Below are 20,462 nucleotides of genomic sequence, written 5' to 3'. Positions count from 1 at the left end.
ACTGAAGGTAATGCAAATCCTCAGGGCAAGCAAGCAATATGGACCCCAAGTTCCAGGTGAATATAAGATTTGTTATGTTGCATCCGTGACGTTTGGCGTGATAATGTTGTTGGAAGTGTGTTGTTTAGTATTGAGTTTTGGCATGTGTTGCAACCTAACAAAGTGAATTTGACTTGTGTCCAACATTATAAAAACTATATTCACCCGAAAGTAGGGGTCCGTGTGTTCTTGGGGATTTGCGTTACCTTTAGAGTTTATATACTTTGGACGAATGGAACTTAACATAAACTAAATTCTGAATTTTCCAAAAAAATATTTTCTTCAAGTTGATTTCTCAAGCTATCTGTAGTGAGTGCGTTTATAAAATTTGGTGTCACCCACCTCCGTGGTTGTCTTAACCTGTTCTTTCAGACCTTTGCGCAAAACTGCGTCATTTGAAAACATCGAAAATTGCTATTCTCTACGTTTCATATCTAAATACGTAAGAAAACTTGTTTTTTCATATCCGCTTTTGAGTTGGGAGAGTGGTTTCTAGTCGACCTGATTTTTTTGTTCATTTTTATTTTCTTTAAGGAGTTTAAGTTGTTTTAAATTACTCGATAAATGTTTCCTTCTGTTTCAAATTACCTCGACTTTCGAACACTACTTTCTATCTAGCCAACACAATTCAAGCAAAAGTGGTACTCTAAATAAAGTACTGAAACTTGACAGTGCTCCAAACAAAATTTTACACTGTAAAAAGAGTGGGGATAAAATTTCAAACAAAATAGTACTCTATTTGGCAGCTGTCATTAATAGCACTTTTACTTGAAGTGCGTTGATCTAGCCCGAGAGAAAGCATGTTGACATCACGGCAGATTTAAATAAACCAGGCAGGAGCGCTTGAGTTGACTAGGGACCTGAATTATTTAGTAGCCTTTAGCGAATAACAATTCAATTAATTCGATTAATTTCAGTGTTCATTTGAGTTCATTTTCATACAGTGTATTAGGTCTCTTATATGACGTTTCAAACATGAACCGCTCCTGCCTTGTGTACCTTGCTCTGCCGTGGTTGACATGGTTCTAAAGTAACAATTGATTTTTTTTTCAAATTTCGTTCCTAGATCGGAAGCATTTTCCTTGTATTTTCCTAAGTATTTTCATCAGATTCGCAAAAAAAACTTTACTTCAATAATTGGTGTGTCGGTCTGTTGATCGTGTTCTTTCTGATGACATTACTTTGAAGTTAGATTCGTGCCACGACAGAGTTAACTTTCTTTGTATAAAATACGTTTTCACGAAGGATACACAAATTCTCATATCGAGCACACCCATCATTATGTACATTACAACATTTTTATAACGTTAATAAATGTTACATGCAGAGCGATATTATACAAACAGTCGATATGCATGGTGTTTATATATCCATCCACAGATGCTCGAAATAAACAAAACACCGGAAAAAAAAATTCGCCAAAGTATTCACCTTTTCTTATAACGAAAGAATAAGGTACTTAACGATGTCATAATCTGATCGTGACATTGATCTTAAATTACAAGGGAATAAGAGAACATGTTTCAATGGATTTTTTTGATCTGAAAGTCATTAATTCGTACACCAGCTGTTAATATTCCGCTAAATCATTTCTGTCCCCTTTTCCGCATTAATTTATCAAACAAGCGAATGAAATCCAAATTATGTGTCTAAGAACTATGTCTACGTGCGCATTGAAATGGAAAGCTGTTTAGTGTTTAGATTAATTCATCAACTCGTTTGGTATGTAGAATTCATTCAAGAGTATCTCTGAAGCATTTACCGGGTAAATAGAGAAAGAATGCAACATGTAAACGATGATTGAGAAGTTATGTAAATTTTCAGAGTTTTGAATTATTTATGACTATGACTAAGGCATCGATACAATGAAGAGATGCTGATCTGTTAACATGAAGATTGAAATGAACATAATGTTCACATGTTCAGTGTATACGTACGCGACGTACACTTAGAAATGCAATAGTTTTATTTGTGTAAATAATATGCGTGACTGATGCTAAAATGGTCTAGGAATGTTTCTGGTAGTGACACGTAATCACAGATCATTCGAGACTCGAGAGCTATTAACTTGTATATCTGGTCAACAAAAGATTTCAACTTCCAGTAATTTCTCTTAGAAATCTGGAAAAAGTGAAAGACTTGCAAAAGCTTTTCCATGCTTAAGAAATCTACCTACGTTTAACATTAGATCTTCGTCAGATCCAGAAGGTGCATGAAGATTTATCACAAATTCTCCTCTTACTCTAACAGCTCTTGTAAAAGAGACCATGTTGTTTCAATTTTGAACTACAAGTACCACGTACCCTGAAGAGAATGGAAATCTGTAGTTGAAAACGTCAAAGTAGATTGAAACTCACAAGGGACGTTAAAGCGCTAGAAACAAATCCAAAAGATTTCCCGGTCATGAAAAGTTTCCAAATAATAAAATCAAAATCGATGAACAACCTTGATCGGTCCGTAATTGCATTCATATTACCTGTATGCGATACCATCTAATAAGAGCTGAATGGATGTGCAAATTTCAGTTTCTTGAATCGATTGAATGCAAGAAACTATTTATATAAAGTCTCATAGCGCTCATAGCCTACACACCGGTATAATGTTGGTGTTTATGTTGAGAACATTCACTACACTGACCTTCAAATAATTGAGATGAGTCGCGAACGATACAGATAAAGGTAATAAAAACAATAACTGGAACTGAGACAGTGCAGAATAAAGTCAGAATAAAGTGAATGAATTAACGCTTCGATTAACGATTGATCATTGTTGACTCAAAAACAAAGCCACGAAACCAATTTCTTTTACTCAAAATGTATTTTTGGTAAATTAATCATCGATCATCAGTCAAAAAGTAATTCGGTAATTAAGCAGAAAGGTATTTTGTTGAGTGCAAGCAAAGAATTGCGTGATAACGAATTAGGTTGCAGCAGGTAGCACAAAGTTAGGAATTCCATTGACAATCCGACACTTTGTTTATCGCGTCTATTGGTTCAAGGACGATCGATGCCTTTTCGCATCGATTCTGGTTTAGAGATAGTCAGGCATAACATAACAACTTAATCTCAAGATTATACTACTAGTTTCTCACTATATGCGTATGAATCCACAACAAGAAAATACCTACCATTACACACGACTTGCACGAAAAATAATAATTGAAAAAATAAAATCCAAATATTTCATTCCGAGAGGAATGTCACACACGCATCTATACGTGTATATCATCTGTCGTTTTAAAACAATAATGTCACATCTTGTCCACAAGATGCGGAACTGTAGCCATTAGCGTATGTGTTAATAATCGAAAAGAATTTTTTTTTTGTTCTTGCAAACACCCGTGCAATGGAAGCCAAAAAACCTTTTAAATGTACGCAATGATAGCCCCGTAAAAACAAGTTCTCTCCAGAACATTGAGCATTTTAATATTGTTGCTACGAATCGACGTCGTATAAAAGAAGAATACCGAGTAAGAATGAAAACAGTTGAAATTGTGATTTAGTTCGTTAAAAACCTTGCCTTGAATTTAAAAGAAATTTTTTTAGTTTTTAGTTGTGTGTACTGGAGTGAGTGCCTTTCGTTGTTTGGATTTAAATAAATTTTTGAATCCGTGAAATATATACGTGGACTGTTTATGTGATCAAAAGAAAAGGATGTAACAAGACTGTGAAGACTGTGGTAATGAATTTAAAGAAATTTTACGATTTTTTTGAATAATTTTTTAGAGAGGAGGATGAAAATGAATTTAAATTTAGTTTTCCGTTAAAACCATTGAATAACCTGTAAAACGTGATAGCTCCTTAATATGTTCGTAACTGTGGGTGACTCAAGTGACTAAGTTAATATTAAGTTACTTTTGAGTGATATACGATAGATTGAATCGTTTTCTGCCTTGAATTGAATTTAAAAGGTTTTCCACATTTAAGACGGAAGTAAGAGATAAGTTAATTAATTTATGTTTTACGATGAAGTGGACGTTTCTTTTGTACCAAAGGTTTAAAAACCTTTGGTCAAATTTTTGACTCTTCATGCCTATTGTTATTTGAACTTCGAATGTAAAACACCTAGTCCTTTCAACACCACCTTTCATAGTATAACTTCGGCTATCATCTGTTGTCGATAGCTAATTCAGGAATATACGAGCTCTCTGACTGGGGCAGTCTTATACAGCAAAAAATAATGTTTAAAAAAATGAAGTAAAAGATTTGAAATAAATTCCTTGAGAATACTCACATCAAATGAAGTAGTAGATCCGATAGTCAAACTGATTTTTTGCTTGTCGTCTGTGAAAGGCGTGAAAGGCGCTGGGTCAGGACCATACTTTTTTCATAACAATTATTGATAAGTACATTCTATGGTGTACAATAAGTAGAGTTTTTGAAGGGGAGCAGCGAAATTTTGAAATTGACCCACCCTAGTGAACACTGACAAAAAAATTTCGAAAAACTCAGCTGTTGCAGGTAACTTTGTCTACAGATAATCTACAAAAGCTGCCACAGATGTAGCGCCCCATACAAAAATACAGCTGCTGCAGATAATGTAGATTACCTGGAGACAAAGTTACCTTGTTCAGGTGAGTTTTTCGAAACTTTTTTTGTCAGTGAAAGGTTAGAAATTGCAACTGAACCCCTGTCTCACTCATCACATCCCCTAATTGTATTATTCCTCCCAACGAAATCAAATGCACAAACTGCAATTGCGAAATAAAAACAACAACAAAATCCATTCTATCCATTAACAAATTCCGCCGATCATAAACAATTCAACTCAAAAATATTCACAATGTCAATTAAGCACCTTCACATAAAAAAAATTGATCAAATTAACATTCCGTTTGCGTTTGAATGGTTCATCGCCAATAATTTATTCGAAAAAACTATAACTCATTTTAGTTCATCAATGCAGACAGAATCGAGTTTATTGTTTCGTTTAACTTTTAGAATTGTTTTTTGGGACAAATTGTAATGACAAATTTGAGATTCTAATCATATTTTTGGTGTTTATTCATTACACACGGCAGCTGATGTGCTATATGCGTAAACAGTGAAAATTAGAAAAGTTTCGTTGTCTGGTTGATGTCTTTTGTATTATAAGTAGATTATTTAGTCAATTGGCAAACAACGAATACTCGTCAAATGGAACATTGTCGGCAAATAACCTAAATAATAATTATTTTTAAACCATTTTTGTTGACGATCCGCACTTTTTATTTACTTGTAACATGTAACTGGTGAATATACGACATCTTCTAATTGATTTTATTTTGTTTAAAAAAATTGTGTGGTAAGGTTCTAAAATAGGATCCGTCTTTGTTAAACAAAATACAATGGAGCCGTGGACAGGACAGTAGCTAGACCATATAAGGGTGAGCCGAGTTCCTCCGAATTTCTTCGTGGAACTTAGCATTGACCTAAAGTGTTATATTGTCTTAATTTCTCGATCCTCAAAGTATTTAACTCTTCTAGAACAATCCATCAAGGGTTAAAATAGCTATCAACACTCAAGAAAAGTCAATTACTGTTCCCTAAGAGGTAGTAATTTAAAGGAATTACGAATGTTCTAGAGGTATGAATCATCAACGTTCCTTGTCCAATTAAATTTGTAGACAGGTGAACTTCCAGAGGGATTCTTTTGAAAAACAGCCTACCGAAATCGGGCGTGTTTTCTAGTGGAACTTTTTATAGGTACCTAGAAAGGACTTCGACCCTAGAAGCCAAAACCACTCTCAAAAAAATTCTTCGAAGCTTTTATGGCTGGTGAAAGGTGATCGAAAGCCGAAAATTTGCACTTTTCTTACCAAAATTTCTCCAGGTACACGAGCCGTACAGGGTCGTGTGGGGTGTCATTAGAAAGGTAATCACATGTACTATTGAGCCGAATAGAGACTCGTTAGTTTTAAAATTAATTCACACTGAAATATGTGCAGTTGAAGTTTTCAACAGAAAACTTGCACTTTTCTTACCAATATTTCTCTAGTTACACGCATATGCGATGAAATGTGGGCACTTAAACATTTCAACTTCTCATATTTCATCGCATATGCATCCAAACCCCATAAGACCCTATTTGGCCCAAAAGCACATAAAATTACCTTTCAAATGATACCCCACACCACCATGTACAGCTCGTGTAACTAGAGAAATATTGGTAAGAAACGTGCAAGTTTTCGGTTGAAAACTTCAACTGCACATATTTCAGTGTGGATTAATTTTAAAACCAATGAGTCTCTATTTGGCTCAATAGTACATGTGATTACCTTTCTAATGACACCCCACAAGACCATGTACGGCTCGTGTACCCGGAGAAATTTTGGTAAGGAAAGTGCAAGTTTTCGGTTTTTGATAACCTTTCACCAGTCACAAAAGCTTCGAAGAATTTTTTTGAAAGTGGTTTTGGGTTCTAGGGTCGAAGTCCTTTCTAGGCACATATAAAAAAGTCCACTGGAAAATGCGTCCGATTTCGGTAGGCTGTTTTTCAAAAGAATCCCTCCCAGGCTTGACATTTAAAAACAAAGAATAAATATTAAAAGAAGGGTCGGTAAAGTCTGAACGAATGGTATGCTAACTTAGCACTGCTGAGGACCTACTGTTTTGTACACTTAAAAAAACCCATTTTCGTATCTAAGTTTTTCTTCTCGGTTTCTTCGAGGGTATCTCTCATTTGCCTTTTGAAATAGTATACAAAATGAAGGAATCCAGAGGAACAGCGGTAATAGCTGCTAAATATGGAAGTGGGACTTTGTAGAGTCGCGTAAGAAATCTTTTTTATAAAGAAAATTTCATTGGTTCACATCTAGATCTATCTGATTTGCGCCAGAAATATTCGTGGGAAGGTTCATCAATTTTAAGAACAAACTACAAATCATTTGTTGAGAAATAATGTAAACGGAAAACATTGTTGTTTGTTAATACTGATCTTTTGGCTCCCAAGAAGAAAATAGGTTTTCGAACGAACATGGTGCTTAAACGTTTAACGATTGGGAATACGAAGAATTCAGTTAATTTTGAATCGCGCCGCGTGCGAAAATTTGGAAAACTATATCCAATTTAGAGAAGAAATATAAGTCTGAATAAGCTCTGAGAGTGATTTCACCTGGAAACAAAAACTTTCTTAGGGTGAGCTTAGCTCATCTTCGCTCGCATATAGCTACGGCCCTGGATGTCCATGAGTTGCCAACCATTGGGCTAGACTACCTGTAAAGGAATTATGAGTGAATTTCTATGAAAAATCATTTCGCACAGAGCAATAAATGAAAATACCGTCGTTCGTCTCATCACTGTTCTGATATTTCGATGAATTATTAGTTTGCAAATTTTAAGGACCGCGATAGCCTGTGTGCGGAAAACGTATATCATCGAAAACTGTGTCCGGGCATGTGGTTGATGGATCCAATGGAGCCATGGAAGAAGTCCCCCCGGGAGACTTTAAGTTTCCGAAGGTCATAATTCGGAAAGTTGATAGTATTTTTGAAAACAATGTTCTAGCGGAATGTAGAGCTTTGAAAACTCTACAAAACTACCGAAGAAACCGATGGTCCAAAAGGTGTCACTGCCAAGATTGCCTAACATCGAAAATGTGACCATTTGGTTTTTGACTTATATTTCCTGAGAGACAAATGATTTTGTTTAGCCTGTGGTATGAGATGGTAGAGGAGGTCGAGGACTACCAGTACACTAGGCATGTCCCGATCGGATATACTCTTGAAATCACTTTTATAACATTTGTGAATGGAATTTTTAAGAGTGGCCACGTCGCCCACGAAGCAAGTGCAGACACTGCAACCGGTACTGGTGAGTCGAGGACACCTTGGCCAGTAAGTATGCATAATATTCCATGACAGTAGCTGAACTCTTTCACAAAATATTTGTTATTTCGATGTGGCACATGAATTGAAAAACTATACTACGAACTTCAATTTTTCGTAAATATATCGAAAAATATGTATAATCTGTGTATTTGCAACGAAATCGACTTCTTACTACTATTCGTGGGTGAAATAACTAATTAAATCGATTATTTCTCGTTTTTCTCATAAATTCAATTTATTCAGATTTTGTAGTACAAAGTGTGCCACGTCGAAATCACAGATATTTTGTGAAAAAGTTCAGCTACTGTCGTGGAGTAATATACTGGCCAAAGTGTCCTCGACTCAACAGCACCGGTTGCAGTGTCTGCACTTGCTTCGTGGGCGACGTGGCCACTCTTAAAAATTCCATTCACAAATGTTATAAAAGTGATTTCAAGTGTATTATGGATCGGGACATGCCTAGTGTACTGGAAGTGCTCGACCTCCTCTACCACCTCATACCACAGGCTAAAAAAATCATTTGTCTCTCAGGAAATATAAGTCAAAAACCAAAAGGTCACATTTTCGATGTTAGGCAATCTTGGCAATGGCACCTTTTGGACTATAGGTTTCTTCGGTAGATTTGTAGAGTTTTGAAAGCTCTACATCCCGCTAGAACATTGTTTTCAAAAATACTATCAACTTTCCGAATTATGACCTTCGGAAACTTAAAGTCGCCCGGGGGGACTTCTTCCATGGCTCCATCGGATTCATCAACCACATGCCCGGACACAGTTTTCGATGATCTACGTTTTCCGCACACAGGCTATCGCGGTCCTTAAAATTTGCAAAATTCGATACGCCCTAACTTACATCTACCCCCTTTTCTTACGATAATTGTTCCAGGGATGGTCCTTAAGAAATTTAAGAAACCTAAGAAATTTTCAAAAATATTTCATGCATTTCTTGGGTGGCATAAGACATTCATGTAGATGTAGAAACTAATCTTGTAGGTTAGACCCTTATCTGTGGAGGCAATTGTTTTCTGTCCAGTACAAATGAGTTCATAGAACTTATTATTGGAAAAAATGTAACGGAAACTTTCTGAAACATTCTATTCATTAAAAACGCATCAAAAACAATTCATGGAAACTGTATAAATTACGCAGATTCAATAATTGAATAATTATCTTGCGAGGATCAATTTTAGATTATAAATTCAATGTTTATGATATATAAGTTGATCAAAGTGCTTTGCATACCCTACTGTGTACGCACTACATGTATGTGTGTAAGGCGCGAAACTTAAACATCCTCGTGAGAACCTAAGACTAATAATTATACTCGTTAGATTAATTAATTCATCGTTCGTTACATTAGTCTTTTACTTACCATCCGAAGGTGAAAAGAACGCTTAAAAGAAGAAGAAAAATCGAACTCGTAGCGATATTTGGTAAGACTAATCTTACGATATAAGATTCTAACGAGTATAATTTGTCTAAGGTGAGAAAGAACATATTGAAATTTATTGTAACATAAGTACGGTTTGCCGAATATTTAAATTTGATAATTGAATTCGTTTTTAATGAATAATCACTGCATGGCATGATCATCGTCTATTTATTCCCAACGAAATAGAGAAGCGAAATGAGTAATTTCTGGATCTAGCAATTTGATTTTTGACCAATTATTTTTACTACGTCGATATTGTGTGCTCAGATAAATCATTTTTTATGTTTGTTCCATAATAAAATTTGCAAATTTATAGCTTATCTTCATCTTCAGGTTATTGCTACCTTGGTACATAAAATATACATACAAGCAAACGGCATCATGTGGGTTCGGCTAGGAGTAAATTTCGTGGTAAGTTATCTGGTGCTATATTTGTAAATTCATAAAATGAAAAAAATTAATTTATGTAAATTAAGAAGTGAATTCTGCTGTTGTGTGATTCGTCGTGGTGCTATCTCGTGTTGTTATTATACTTTTTTTTTTGTTTACATTTTCGTACAGTTTAATGTACTCTAAATTGAATCTGGTATATGTTTTGGCTGTGTTATATACGTACGTAATCAAAAAACGCTTAAGAAATTATATTCGAGATCCATATTTAATGAACTTGGAATTTAAATATGGAAATTTTTACGTTAAATGGTAATAATGAATTAAGGAATTTTTGATGAAATTCGTGTTTTTTTTTCCTTGTTAATATTTTGCATATTCGACGAGGAATGGTCAACTAACGGAACTCTCGATTATATAACCACTTTGAGGTTTTTTTTTGCACACTAGTAATGACTATAGGGACCACGGAGAGTTGAGAGATTTTAATTGCACGAGTTTCTGAAAATCTTCTTAACCTACTTGGAACGGCTATGCCATCTGTTATCAACAGCAACGACAAAAGTGAACAATTAGTTAATGTCGTTCTATATACAAAAACATGATTATGTAGGACCATTGCATATCATCTAGGTCGGACAGGCAACCTGATGGTTCATCGGTCGATCTGTAAAGTGACCGTCAATTTTTTTTTTCAACGCAGGCAAGAAATAGTAATTTTCTCCCCTCCGTTGAAAGTTCGAAAGCCTTGTGAAATACTTTATTGCCTGCCCCATGCGAAAATTGACTATTACACGGCTGTTTACCCCCTGCGAAAGTGATCCATTACACTAGGGATATTTGGGGTTTATTTCAAGTTGACAGTTCTTTCAAGTAATCTGGTTACAACATACTTTTAGAAGAATTCGCAACACAGAATTGTCGGCCATATTTATTGTAACAATAATTTTGATGTTCCGAAGTAACACTTTATGGCCACACATTTCGTTGTATTTTTCACTTGTAACACTAAATGCTTTTGCTTATAGTACAAACACTACACTTTGTTGCACATTTTTTTGAAAACATTAAAAAGGACTAACAAAATAATTGCACAAACAATGCGTCTTCATCGATACTAACTGCGAAAAACTATTCAATGTCAACATGTCACCAACGCAATTGTAACTACTGTTGCGACAATACTAATGTAACATGAGTGCTGTTTTCGGGATCAATTTTTTAGGAGACGTGTAGCGTGTGAGCCGATTTCGTCAGTACACTACTACTTGTTTGTAAACGTTTTATCGGAAGAACAGATTTATTTTTGTTTTTGTTGGTTTTGGTTTATTGAGATACTGAATTTATGTAGAATTTCTGCAGAACAGCCGTGTAATAGTCAATTTTCGCATGAGCAGGCAATAAACCAGAATACGTTGGATGCTGCGACGTAATTCATTGCTCTCGGACACAATTTTGTAGAACTCGCAAACTCACTCGTGTTTTTGAGCAACAATCTTCGGTAACTGTTTTCTCGACAAGTGTAGTTGCATACCTCGCCTTCGGCTCGGATATGCAAACTCTACACTTGCCTCGAAAACAGTTACCGAAGCTTGTTGCTCAAAAACTTACTCGTGAGTTTGCTCGTATCACAAAATTGTGTCCTTGTGTAATGAATCACTTTCGCAGCATCCAACGTAATCTACTATTAACCTCAAGGTCAATACGTTGACAAGACCCTAGAAATGCAATTTCCAACTTCTTTTTCACTCGTTGTACAAATAGCTATTGCCAGCCCAAGCTGCACGTAAAAAATGAAACGGCCCTTAGAAATCCGCCCGATCACCCACTATTGTCAGTCCAGGCCTGCATATATCATTCTCGCTTGATTGTTGACCTTTCCTTCAGAAAATTCAGTAGATCAAATTAAGCAGCAGATTCGATAACTTCTGGAGCTAATCAACGAAAATAGTCAGATTACAAGTAGTCAAGAAATTTTCACGAGTAATGAATTAGGGCAATGGAAATAACCAAAGGAAATTTGTTGAGAAAATTAGAAATAATCTGGAAAATGCCGAGAAGTCCAAAAGGTGTTAATTTAGAAAGTGTGGTATTCAGGGCCAATTTTAAGGAATTTTAATTTCCAAAAATTACTCGAAATTAAAAAACAATTTTTTTGGTAATTTTTAGTAATTAAAATTCCTTAAAAGAGGCCATGCTCTTAGGGCAATTAATTACTCTTTGTTTATTCCAAAAATATAGAAACAAAGAACAATTACAGTGTTCATGAATCAATTTCAGGTTCGATGGCCTTTCCAATTTAATTAAATTAATTATATCGACGAACACCTAAAAGTGCTGTGGTCGCCATGTTTCAATCCCTTATTTCTCTCATTTTGATTTTTATTCTCCAATTCTTTCAGATATTCTGCGTAATTGCTACACAAATAGATGCTATTCATGAACCACCATCAGGTGTACCGTCTTTCATTAGATCGTCCGTCGAAAGCATTCCCGGGCCGCTAAACGATGTTTCGGACAAATTAAAATTTTCGATAAATCCTACTTTTGGCTCAATGTTCCTACCATTACGTAGTGCTGTAGAGAGTGCACCAATAACGCCAATGTAAATATCATTTCACGTTACGACAATATGCTCTGTTTTTATGTTAATTCATCTGATTTCCTGCAGCCCATCAGGAAAGTCGTTTATTCGTGACTCAGTTGAATATCGTCCAGCTGAAACGGAATCCAAACCAACACACGATGAATTCCGAGCAGAGCCTCCGCAGATCGATAAAATTACTCAACTGGGTGGGAAATATTCAGCATTTTACGTTCCAACCAGTTACGATACGAAAAATCCGCAACCGTTCCGTTTCGGTTCACCGTATCAACAGATCGTGGACATCAGCTCCGTGAATCAAATCAGCAAAGAAGTTCTGAAGAAATACAAACAAGAAATTCAATCCGAACAGTTGTCAAAACTGCGCGTGAAGAGTGTCAGGGACGATGCGACAACGGGCTATAAGGTTCTTTGTTACATCACCAACTGGTCTTTTTATCGCGTACCCGAGGGAAAGTTCGTTCCGGAAAATATTGACACAAAGCTGTGTACGCACATCATTTACTCGTTTGCCTCGCTTGAACCGGAATCGCTTATGATCCGTGAATTTGATCCGTGGGCGGATATTGAAAACAATTTTTATAAACGAGCTACATCTTTGGACATACCGGTATTGTTAGCGATAGGCGGATGGACCGATTCGACCGGAAGCAAATATTCTAGGCTCATCAGTGATGAGAGCAATCGCAAGAGTTTTGCCAGCAATACGGCGAACTTCTTGAAGCGACATGGATTTAGTGGACTGCACTTCGACTGGAACTATCCCAAATGCTGGTAATTAATCAATAGAAATGCAATTTCTTCAGTCATTTTCCCTAACTTCTAATAATTTAAAAAAAGGCAAAGCGATTGTCGCAAAGGACCAGCATCGGACAAGCCAAACTTTACGAAATTAATGCGTGACCTGAGACAAGAATTCAAAAAGAGCGATCTGTTGCTTGGTGTGGCCATATCCGGCTACAAGGAAGTAATAACCGAAGCATACGAATTGCCCCGATTGTCGGACTACGTCGATTTTCTAACAGTTATGACCTATGGTAAGAATATAGTTCAGCCTTGACGCCAGATGGATCGATGAAGCTTAACTTTCGTATCCTTTAGATTATCATGGCGGATGGGAGTCCGAGACTGGTCATGTTAGTCCTCTGTATGGACGACCTGGTGACAAATATCCCCAATATAACACTGACTACACAATGCAACTGTTACTTAAAGAAGGAGCTGCTCGTGAAAAGCTTATTATGGGCGTTCCATTCTACGGCCAGAGTTTTATGTTGAAAAACTCGCACACCAATTTAGTGGGCGAAGGAACACCGTCCAGAGGGCCAGGCAATGCAGGAGAGATAACGAGACAGCCAGGAATGTTAGCTTACTACGAAATTTGCCAAATGATAAGAAAGCAAAAGTGGTTGAGCGGAAGAGACGGATCTGGTAAATCCGGTCCGTATGCAACATCAAGAAATCAATGGGTCGGCTATGAGGATCCAGAGTCCGTTGCAGTTAAAGCGAAATATGTGATGAGCTCCGGTTTCGGTGGTATAGCTGCGTGGACCTTAGATTTGGACGATTTTTCGAATAAATGTTGCAATGAAGCTTTTCCACTGCTGAAGTCTATAAATCGAATATTCGGACGACTAAATACCGCCAAGCCATTCGGTGAAGATTGCACGCCACCGCCACAACCAGTTACGCCAATACCAGCCGAAATGACAACATTTGTTGAGGGCGGCGCAATACATGACCATACGACGTGGCCTTCTTGGAATCCAGGCTCAACAACAACAACAACCACAACAAGTCGAACAACCACATTGCCGACGACACAATCTTCAACACTATCAACACTCGCTTGGTGGCAGTCGTCTTCAGAACAGTCCAGTACATGGTGGCAGACTACCATTTCTCCATCAACTTGGTGGGCTACTACACCCACTGAACCATCAACGACCACAGAAATAGTTCCAAATATCCCTGCTCCAGTAAATGTGATGCCAATCATTGTGAATGGCGAACATTGCGAAATCGGGGAGTATAGACCACATCCAAGTAACTGTAACGCCTACTATCGATGCGTTTACGGTCAACTCAGAGAACTCAATTGTGCTGGTGGACTGCATTGGAATCAACGGGACATGTTATGTGATTGGCCAGCTTCGGCTCTGTGTATGCCAATGTCAGACGAATTAGTGGAAGAACCAAGTGAGGCAACATCATCAACATCAGCGCCAACCACAACCACTCGTCGGTCAACCACTAGAAGATCAACAACTACAAGACCGACAAGATCAACAACTCCAAGACCGTCAAGATCAACAACTACAAGACCGACAAGACCAACAACTACAAGAACGACCAGATCAACAACTACAAGGGCTACACGATCTACAACAACAAGGGCGACACGTTCCACAACTACAAGGGCGACACGTTCCACAACTACTAGAACGACACGTGCCACAACAACTAGGCCGTCACGATCGACCACGCTGAGAACCACTACTCCAGGTCGAACAACAGTTGCAACAATGTCAGATAGCGAAACTTGCATGTCTGGAGAATACTATCCACACAGCGATTGCGGCAGTTTCTATATTTGTGTCAATGGTATGCTGATACCACAGGAGTGTGGTCCAGACCTACAATGGAACCAAAATGAATTGACCTGCGATCATAAATCGAATGTTAGGTAAACTTTTGGGATTTTTCACTGCATGCAAGATTGCTGAAAGATTTAATTTAACAAAATTGTTAGATGCGTCTCAACTGAACGATATTTGCGACTGGTCAAGAAAGCGAAGGCTTCACTAGACGATCCGTGTGAAGGCGATACACATGTACCTTATCCAGGTAACTGCAATCAATTTTTGCTCTGCTTACATGGTCACCTCTACGGAGGTCAATGTGGAGATGGGTTGCATTGGAGGTATGTCAATGAGAAATTCTTTCCTCGTTCTTTCCACTGCATTCATAATTTTCCAGCACGCAACATAAAATTTGTGACTGGCCGAGTAATGCTCAGTGTACTGAAGAAGAGGATGGCAGCGATTATCTGTCCGAAGAGGTTGATTCTGATGGCGAGGACTTATTTGTTAATGAAATCGTTCCGACAAAGAGGCCAACAACCACCACAACAACAATTCGTACAACCGTGAAACCTAGCACTCCGCGACCACCAATCGAACCCCATTCCGGCCACTACAAATTGGTTTGCTACTTTACCAACTGGGCGTGGTATCGTAAAGGTGTCGGTAAATACACGCCGGATGATATCGACACCGACCTATGCACACACATTGTCTATGGATTTGCTGTGTTAGACTACTCCGAGTTGACTATCCGAACGCATGATTCGTGGGCTGATATTGATAATCGGTTTTATGAACGAGTAGCAAAGTTAAAGGAGAAGGGCGTGACGGTCAGTTTGGCACTTGGCGGATGGAATGACTCTCAAGGTGATAAATACAGTCGTTTGGTTCGTAGCCCTGCGGCACGGAAAAAGTTCGTCAAACAGGCTCTTGGCTTCGTTGAGAAGTATGGCTTCGGAGGATTGGTAATTGCATGACGATATCAGTTTGCCATACATTTTCTGTAAATTTTTCTATTCTTCTTGCAGGATTTGGATTGGGAATATCCGTAAGACGATCGCACTAAGTCACTTTTGCCACTGGACAGTCGGACTAATTTTGTTTTTCTTGAAATTTTCTTTCAGAGTTTGCTGGCAAACGGAATGCAAAAAAGGTTTCCCGGATGAAAAGGAAGGATTTACAGAGTTGGTTAAAGACTTATCCGTCGAATTTAGACCGAGAGGATTAGTTCTATCGACAGCTGTGTCTCCAAGCAAACAAATTATCGATGCTGGATACGATGTGCCAACATTGTCTGAATATTTTGGTACACAGCCCCCGCTTTCCGATTACCAATTTTCTATTTAACATTCCTTATTTGAATAGACTGGATCGCTGTCATGACATACGATTTCCACGGCCAATGGGATAAGAAAACTGGTCACGTTGCGCCACTATATTACCATCCGGACGATGATATCAGTTATTTCAATACGGTATGTCGAAAAGGTTTCTAATTGACCAAACTTCTCAATAAAATGATTTGAACTCTTATACGGCAGAACTTCTCCATTCATTACTGGATGGAAAAAGGTGCTCCACCTCGCAAGCTTGTTATGGGTATGCCGCTCTATGGTCAATCGTTTACGCTTGCCGATACCAAAAATCATGGATTAAATTCACGGGCTCCTGGACCAGGTCAAGCTGGTGAAGCTACTCGTGCTGCTGGCTTTTTGGCCTACTACGAAGTGAGTTCTGACTGACTAGGCTAACTTCCTTCTGCACAACTGACGTCACACTGTTAAATTTTAAGATTTGTGACCGAGTTCGTAACAGAGGCTGGCAAGTTGTTCAAGACCCTGAAGGTCGAATGGGTCCGTATGCATACAAAGACAATCAATGGGTTTCGTACGACGACAAAAATACACTTCGAAGAAAATCGCAATTGATTCGTTCGTTGGGCTTGGGCGGTGGAATGGTTTGGGCATTGGATTTGGACGATTTTAGAAACCGTTGTGACGAAGGCTATCATCCGTTGTTGTCGGAAATCCAGAGAGTGTTACGTGATCCGCCCAGGGATGTTGAACCTGATCGTATGTATTTTGCCTAAGAGAATGTAGAATTGTAGTGAGTGACAACGATTGTCTTTCGAATGTTTCAGCTTCATTGTCTGGAGAGATTGTAGATTCTTCCGTTGAAAAATTATCGGAAAATCCAGTGGATTCATCTGTAACGCCGCAAGATGCCGACAATAATGAAGTGGGAAATCCAGACGAAGAAATATCGAATGAAACTGTACCCGAGGAAGTAGCTCCAGTCGACGAAGTAGTACCAGAAGATGAAACAGCTTCTGAAGGTGAAACTGCACCGGAAGAAGAAGTTATCGAAGAAAATCTGGAAGATCTTGACCAAACTTCTCACGAAGCAATAGTTGAAGAAGGCCATCCATCGGATGTCGAGACAAATGACATTCAACCCACTAATACACTTAGTAATGACTACAAAGTCGTTTGCTATTTCACAAATTGGGCTTGGTATCGCCAAAGTGGCGGAAAATATGTCCCAGAAGACATCGATACCGATCTGTGTACGCACATCGTTTATGGCTTTGCGGTTTTGGATCGTGACAACTTAGTTATCAAACCGCATGATTCGTGGGCTGACTTGGACAATAAATTCTACGAGCGTGTGGTCAAACTGCGGGCGAAAGGAGTTAAAGTAACGGTAGCTATAGGTGGATGGAATGACTCGGCTGGGGATAAATATTCAAGGCTTGTCAGAGATCCGGCTGCACGAGCTCGGTTCATAAAACACGTTGTTGAGTTTATTGATAGATACGGATTCGATGGACTCGATTTGGATTGGGTACGTATCAATCGACGGGTACGACTGGCACAACATTAACCATTTTTGTTTTAAAGGAGTATCCAGTTTGCTGGCAGGTCGACTGTTCCAAGGGCTATCCAGATGAAAAGGAATCTTTTGCTGCATTCGCACAGGAACTACGACAAGAATTCACGCCCAGAGGATGGCTATTGTCAACTGCAGTTTCGCCATCAAAGAAAGTGATTGATGCTGGCTACGACATTCCTATTATGTCCGACACGTTTGATTGGATTGCTGTTATGGCTTACGATTATCACGGACAATGGGACAAGCAAACCGGTCATGTAGCTCCAATGTATCAACATCCCGATGACGTCGAGCCAACGTTTAATGCCAACTTTTCGATAAATTATTGGATTGCAAACGGTGCTGACCCACAGAAGCTAGTGATGGGAATGCCAATGTATGGTCAGTCTTTTTCTCTGGCCGAAAACAAAGCGCACAATTTGAATTCGTTGACGTACGGAGGCGGTGAAGCTGGTGATGCGACGAGGGCCAGAGGATTTTTGTCGTATTACGAAATTTGCGAAAGGATCAAATACAAAGGATGGCAAGTGGTTCGCGATCGAAAAGGACGTATGGGACCATACGCTTACTCGAGAGATCAGTGGGTGTCGTTCGATGACGCATACATGATACGGCACAAAAGCGAATTTGTTAAAGCAATGCGACTTGGTGGAGCCATGATATGGGCGCTAGATCTGGATGACTTCCGTAATGTGTGTGAATGTGAAGAGTATCCGCTGCTGCGAACGATCAATCGTGTATTGAGAAACTACCCAGGACCTCATCCGCGGTGTAAATTGGAGACGTCAGAAAGTGAAAGTAAGTAAATGCCGGAATGCTTACCATCGGAATATGTCTAGAATTTGTAATTTGTCTTACAGTTGCGACTGAAAGTCCGAATTCCGCTGCAATGACATTAGCCGACATTCCACAGACATCGACTCGTCGACCTGCATCGTCGATGAGACCGGATGTGACCAGACCGCAGAAACCATCGAGGCCTACACGTCCAGTAATACAACAAGACACAGAAATGGAAGTCCTTTCGTGCAACGATCGACAGTTTAGTGAACACTCCAGCGACTGCAACAAGTACTTCCAGTGTCAATTTGGTGTAAGGAAATCCATTTCCTTCCATTTCTAATTTAAACTGAATTGAATTTTCCCCGACATCAGATCATGATGGAGCACAATTGCCCTCCAGGACTGCATTGGAATGTGGATCATTGTGACTGGCCACAGAATGCTAATTGCCGTCTAACCGGCGATGGGGCCAGTTCTGGTTCCAGACCAATAACCAGACCAACAACGCATAGACCGACAACGATAACCACGACCCACACTTCGATTATTGAGAAACCGATAGATACGATACCCGTCATCCATGACGATCCGAATGGATTCAAAGTCGTTTGTTACTTCACCAATTGGGCCTGGTATCGACCGGGCGATGGAAAGTATACACCAGACGATATCGATGAATCTCTGTGCACGCATATCGTTTATGGCTTTGCCGTACTCGATCGAGAAACGATGACCATTCGAACGCATGACTCTTGGGCGGATATCGATAATAGGTTCTACGAAAGAGTGGTTGCTCTTCGAGCGAAGGGAGTGCATGTTACACTTGCTTTGGGTGGATGGAATGATTCGTTAGGCGACAAATACAGTAATTTGGTGAGAAGTGCAGCCAATCGGGCACGTTTCGTTAAACAGGCCATCGAATTTATCGAAAAGTATCACTTTGAAGGTCTGGATCTTGATTGGGAGGTAGGTCGAAGCTTTTCTTTCTCAAACTCTTTGAACTCTACTAAAGTTCTATTTGACTCCGTAGTATCCCGTATGTTGGCAAGTCGATTGTTCCAAAGGTTTCCCAGACGAGAAAGAAGGATTTTCCAATCTGGTCAAGGAATTGTCCGAACAGTTTAAACCCCGAGGATGGCTTTTATCAGCCGCAGTTTCACCATCAAAAATGGTTATTGATGCTGGCTATGACGTGCCAACACTTGCTCATTACTTTGACTGGATTGCTGTGATGACGTACGATTTCCACGGTAATTGGGACAAGCAAACTGGTCACGTCGCTCCACTGTACTATTATCCTGGCGACACTTACGATTACTTCAACGCCAACTTTTCCATCAATTACTGGATACAAAAGGGTGCACCGTCCCGTAAATTGGTTATGGGTGTTCCGTTGTACGGTCAATCATTTTCGTTGGCTGATTCCAACAAACGCGGCTTGAATGAGAAAAGCTATGGACCTGGCGAAGCTGGCGAGTTCACTCGAGCTGGGGGATTTCTGTCATACTATGAGATTTGTCAGCGAATCAATGCGGGCGGTTGGGATGTTGTTCGTGATCCAGCTGGACGTATTGGACCGTATGCTTCGAAAGGGTCACAATGGGTGTCGTACGATGACGTTGGTGAAGTGAGACGAAAGACAAAGTTCATGAGAGACATGAATTTGGGCGGTGGCATGGTGTGGGCATTGGATTTGGATGATTTTCGTGGTGTGTGTGGATGCGGTAAGCATCCATTGCTACGAACAATGAGTCAAGACCTTCGACAGTTGTCTGGTCAACGGGCTAGTGACTGTACATGACGTGGACATGTGTTGTGTTGTATGAGAACGACAGGGAATAAAATTGTGAGTAATTCAAAGAAATGTTCGATGGCTGTGGACTCTTTCCGACGGCCAATATAGTCAATAAATATTTATTTTGAAAAGACC

At 39.1% G+C, this 20,462-nt stretch overlaps 2 protein-coding genes across 3 annotated transcripts in view; both read left to right on the top strand.

The window, feature by feature from the left end:
• Nucleotides 1–3,524: 3,524 nt before the first annotated feature.
• Nucleotides 3,525–20,461, top strand: LOC119072573 (probable chitinase 10). 2 transcript variants are annotated; one of them, XM_037177820.1, is made up of 19 exons: nt 3,525–3,717; nt 9,611–9,688; nt 12,070–12,272; nt 12,339–13,046; nt 13,113–13,309; nt 13,374–14,629; nt 14,678–14,958; nt 15,025–15,195; nt 15,252–15,822; nt 15,886–15,905; nt 15,982–16,163; nt 16,223–16,332; nt 16,399–16,584; nt 16,650–16,929; nt 16,998–17,701; nt 17,758–18,547; nt 18,610–18,842; nt 18,905–19,498; nt 19,563–20,461. In XM_037177820.1, the coding sequence occupies exons 2-19, from the start codon at nt 9,659–9,661 to the stop codon at nt 20,331–20,333; spliced, it is 7,287 nt and encodes a 2,428-aa protein (XP_037033715.1). In that variant the 5' UTR covers nt 3,525–3,717; nt 9,611–9,658; the 3' UTR covers nt 20,334–20,461. The 2 variants fall into 2 exon arrangements, with proteins under 2 accessions (XP_037033715.1, XP_037033714.1); XM_037177819.1 differs by having other exon boundaries at nt 13,374–14,958.
• LOC119072574 (unconventional myosin ID) overlaps nt 6,389–20,462 on the top strand; it is a 50,604-nt gene continuing 36,530 nt past the window's right edge. The window contains exon 1 of the mRNA XM_037177822.1: nt 6,389–6,399. The gene's annotated coding sequence lies outside the window, so the exon portion shown is untranslated. The remainder of the gene's footprint in view (nt 6,400–20,462) is intronic.

Source organism: Bradysia coprophila, assembly GCF_014529535.1.
Source record: "Bradysia coprophila strain Holo2 chromosome IV unlocalized genomic scaffold, BU_Bcop_v1 contig_84, whole genome shotgun sequence".
In the NCBI taxonomy this organism is placed as follows: Eukaryota; Metazoa; Arthropoda; class Insecta; order Diptera; family Sciaridae; genus Bradysia; species Bradysia coprophila.
The sequence above is the reverse complement of the archived record's forward strand: the minus strand, read 5'-3'. Positions and strand labels throughout refer to the sequence as shown.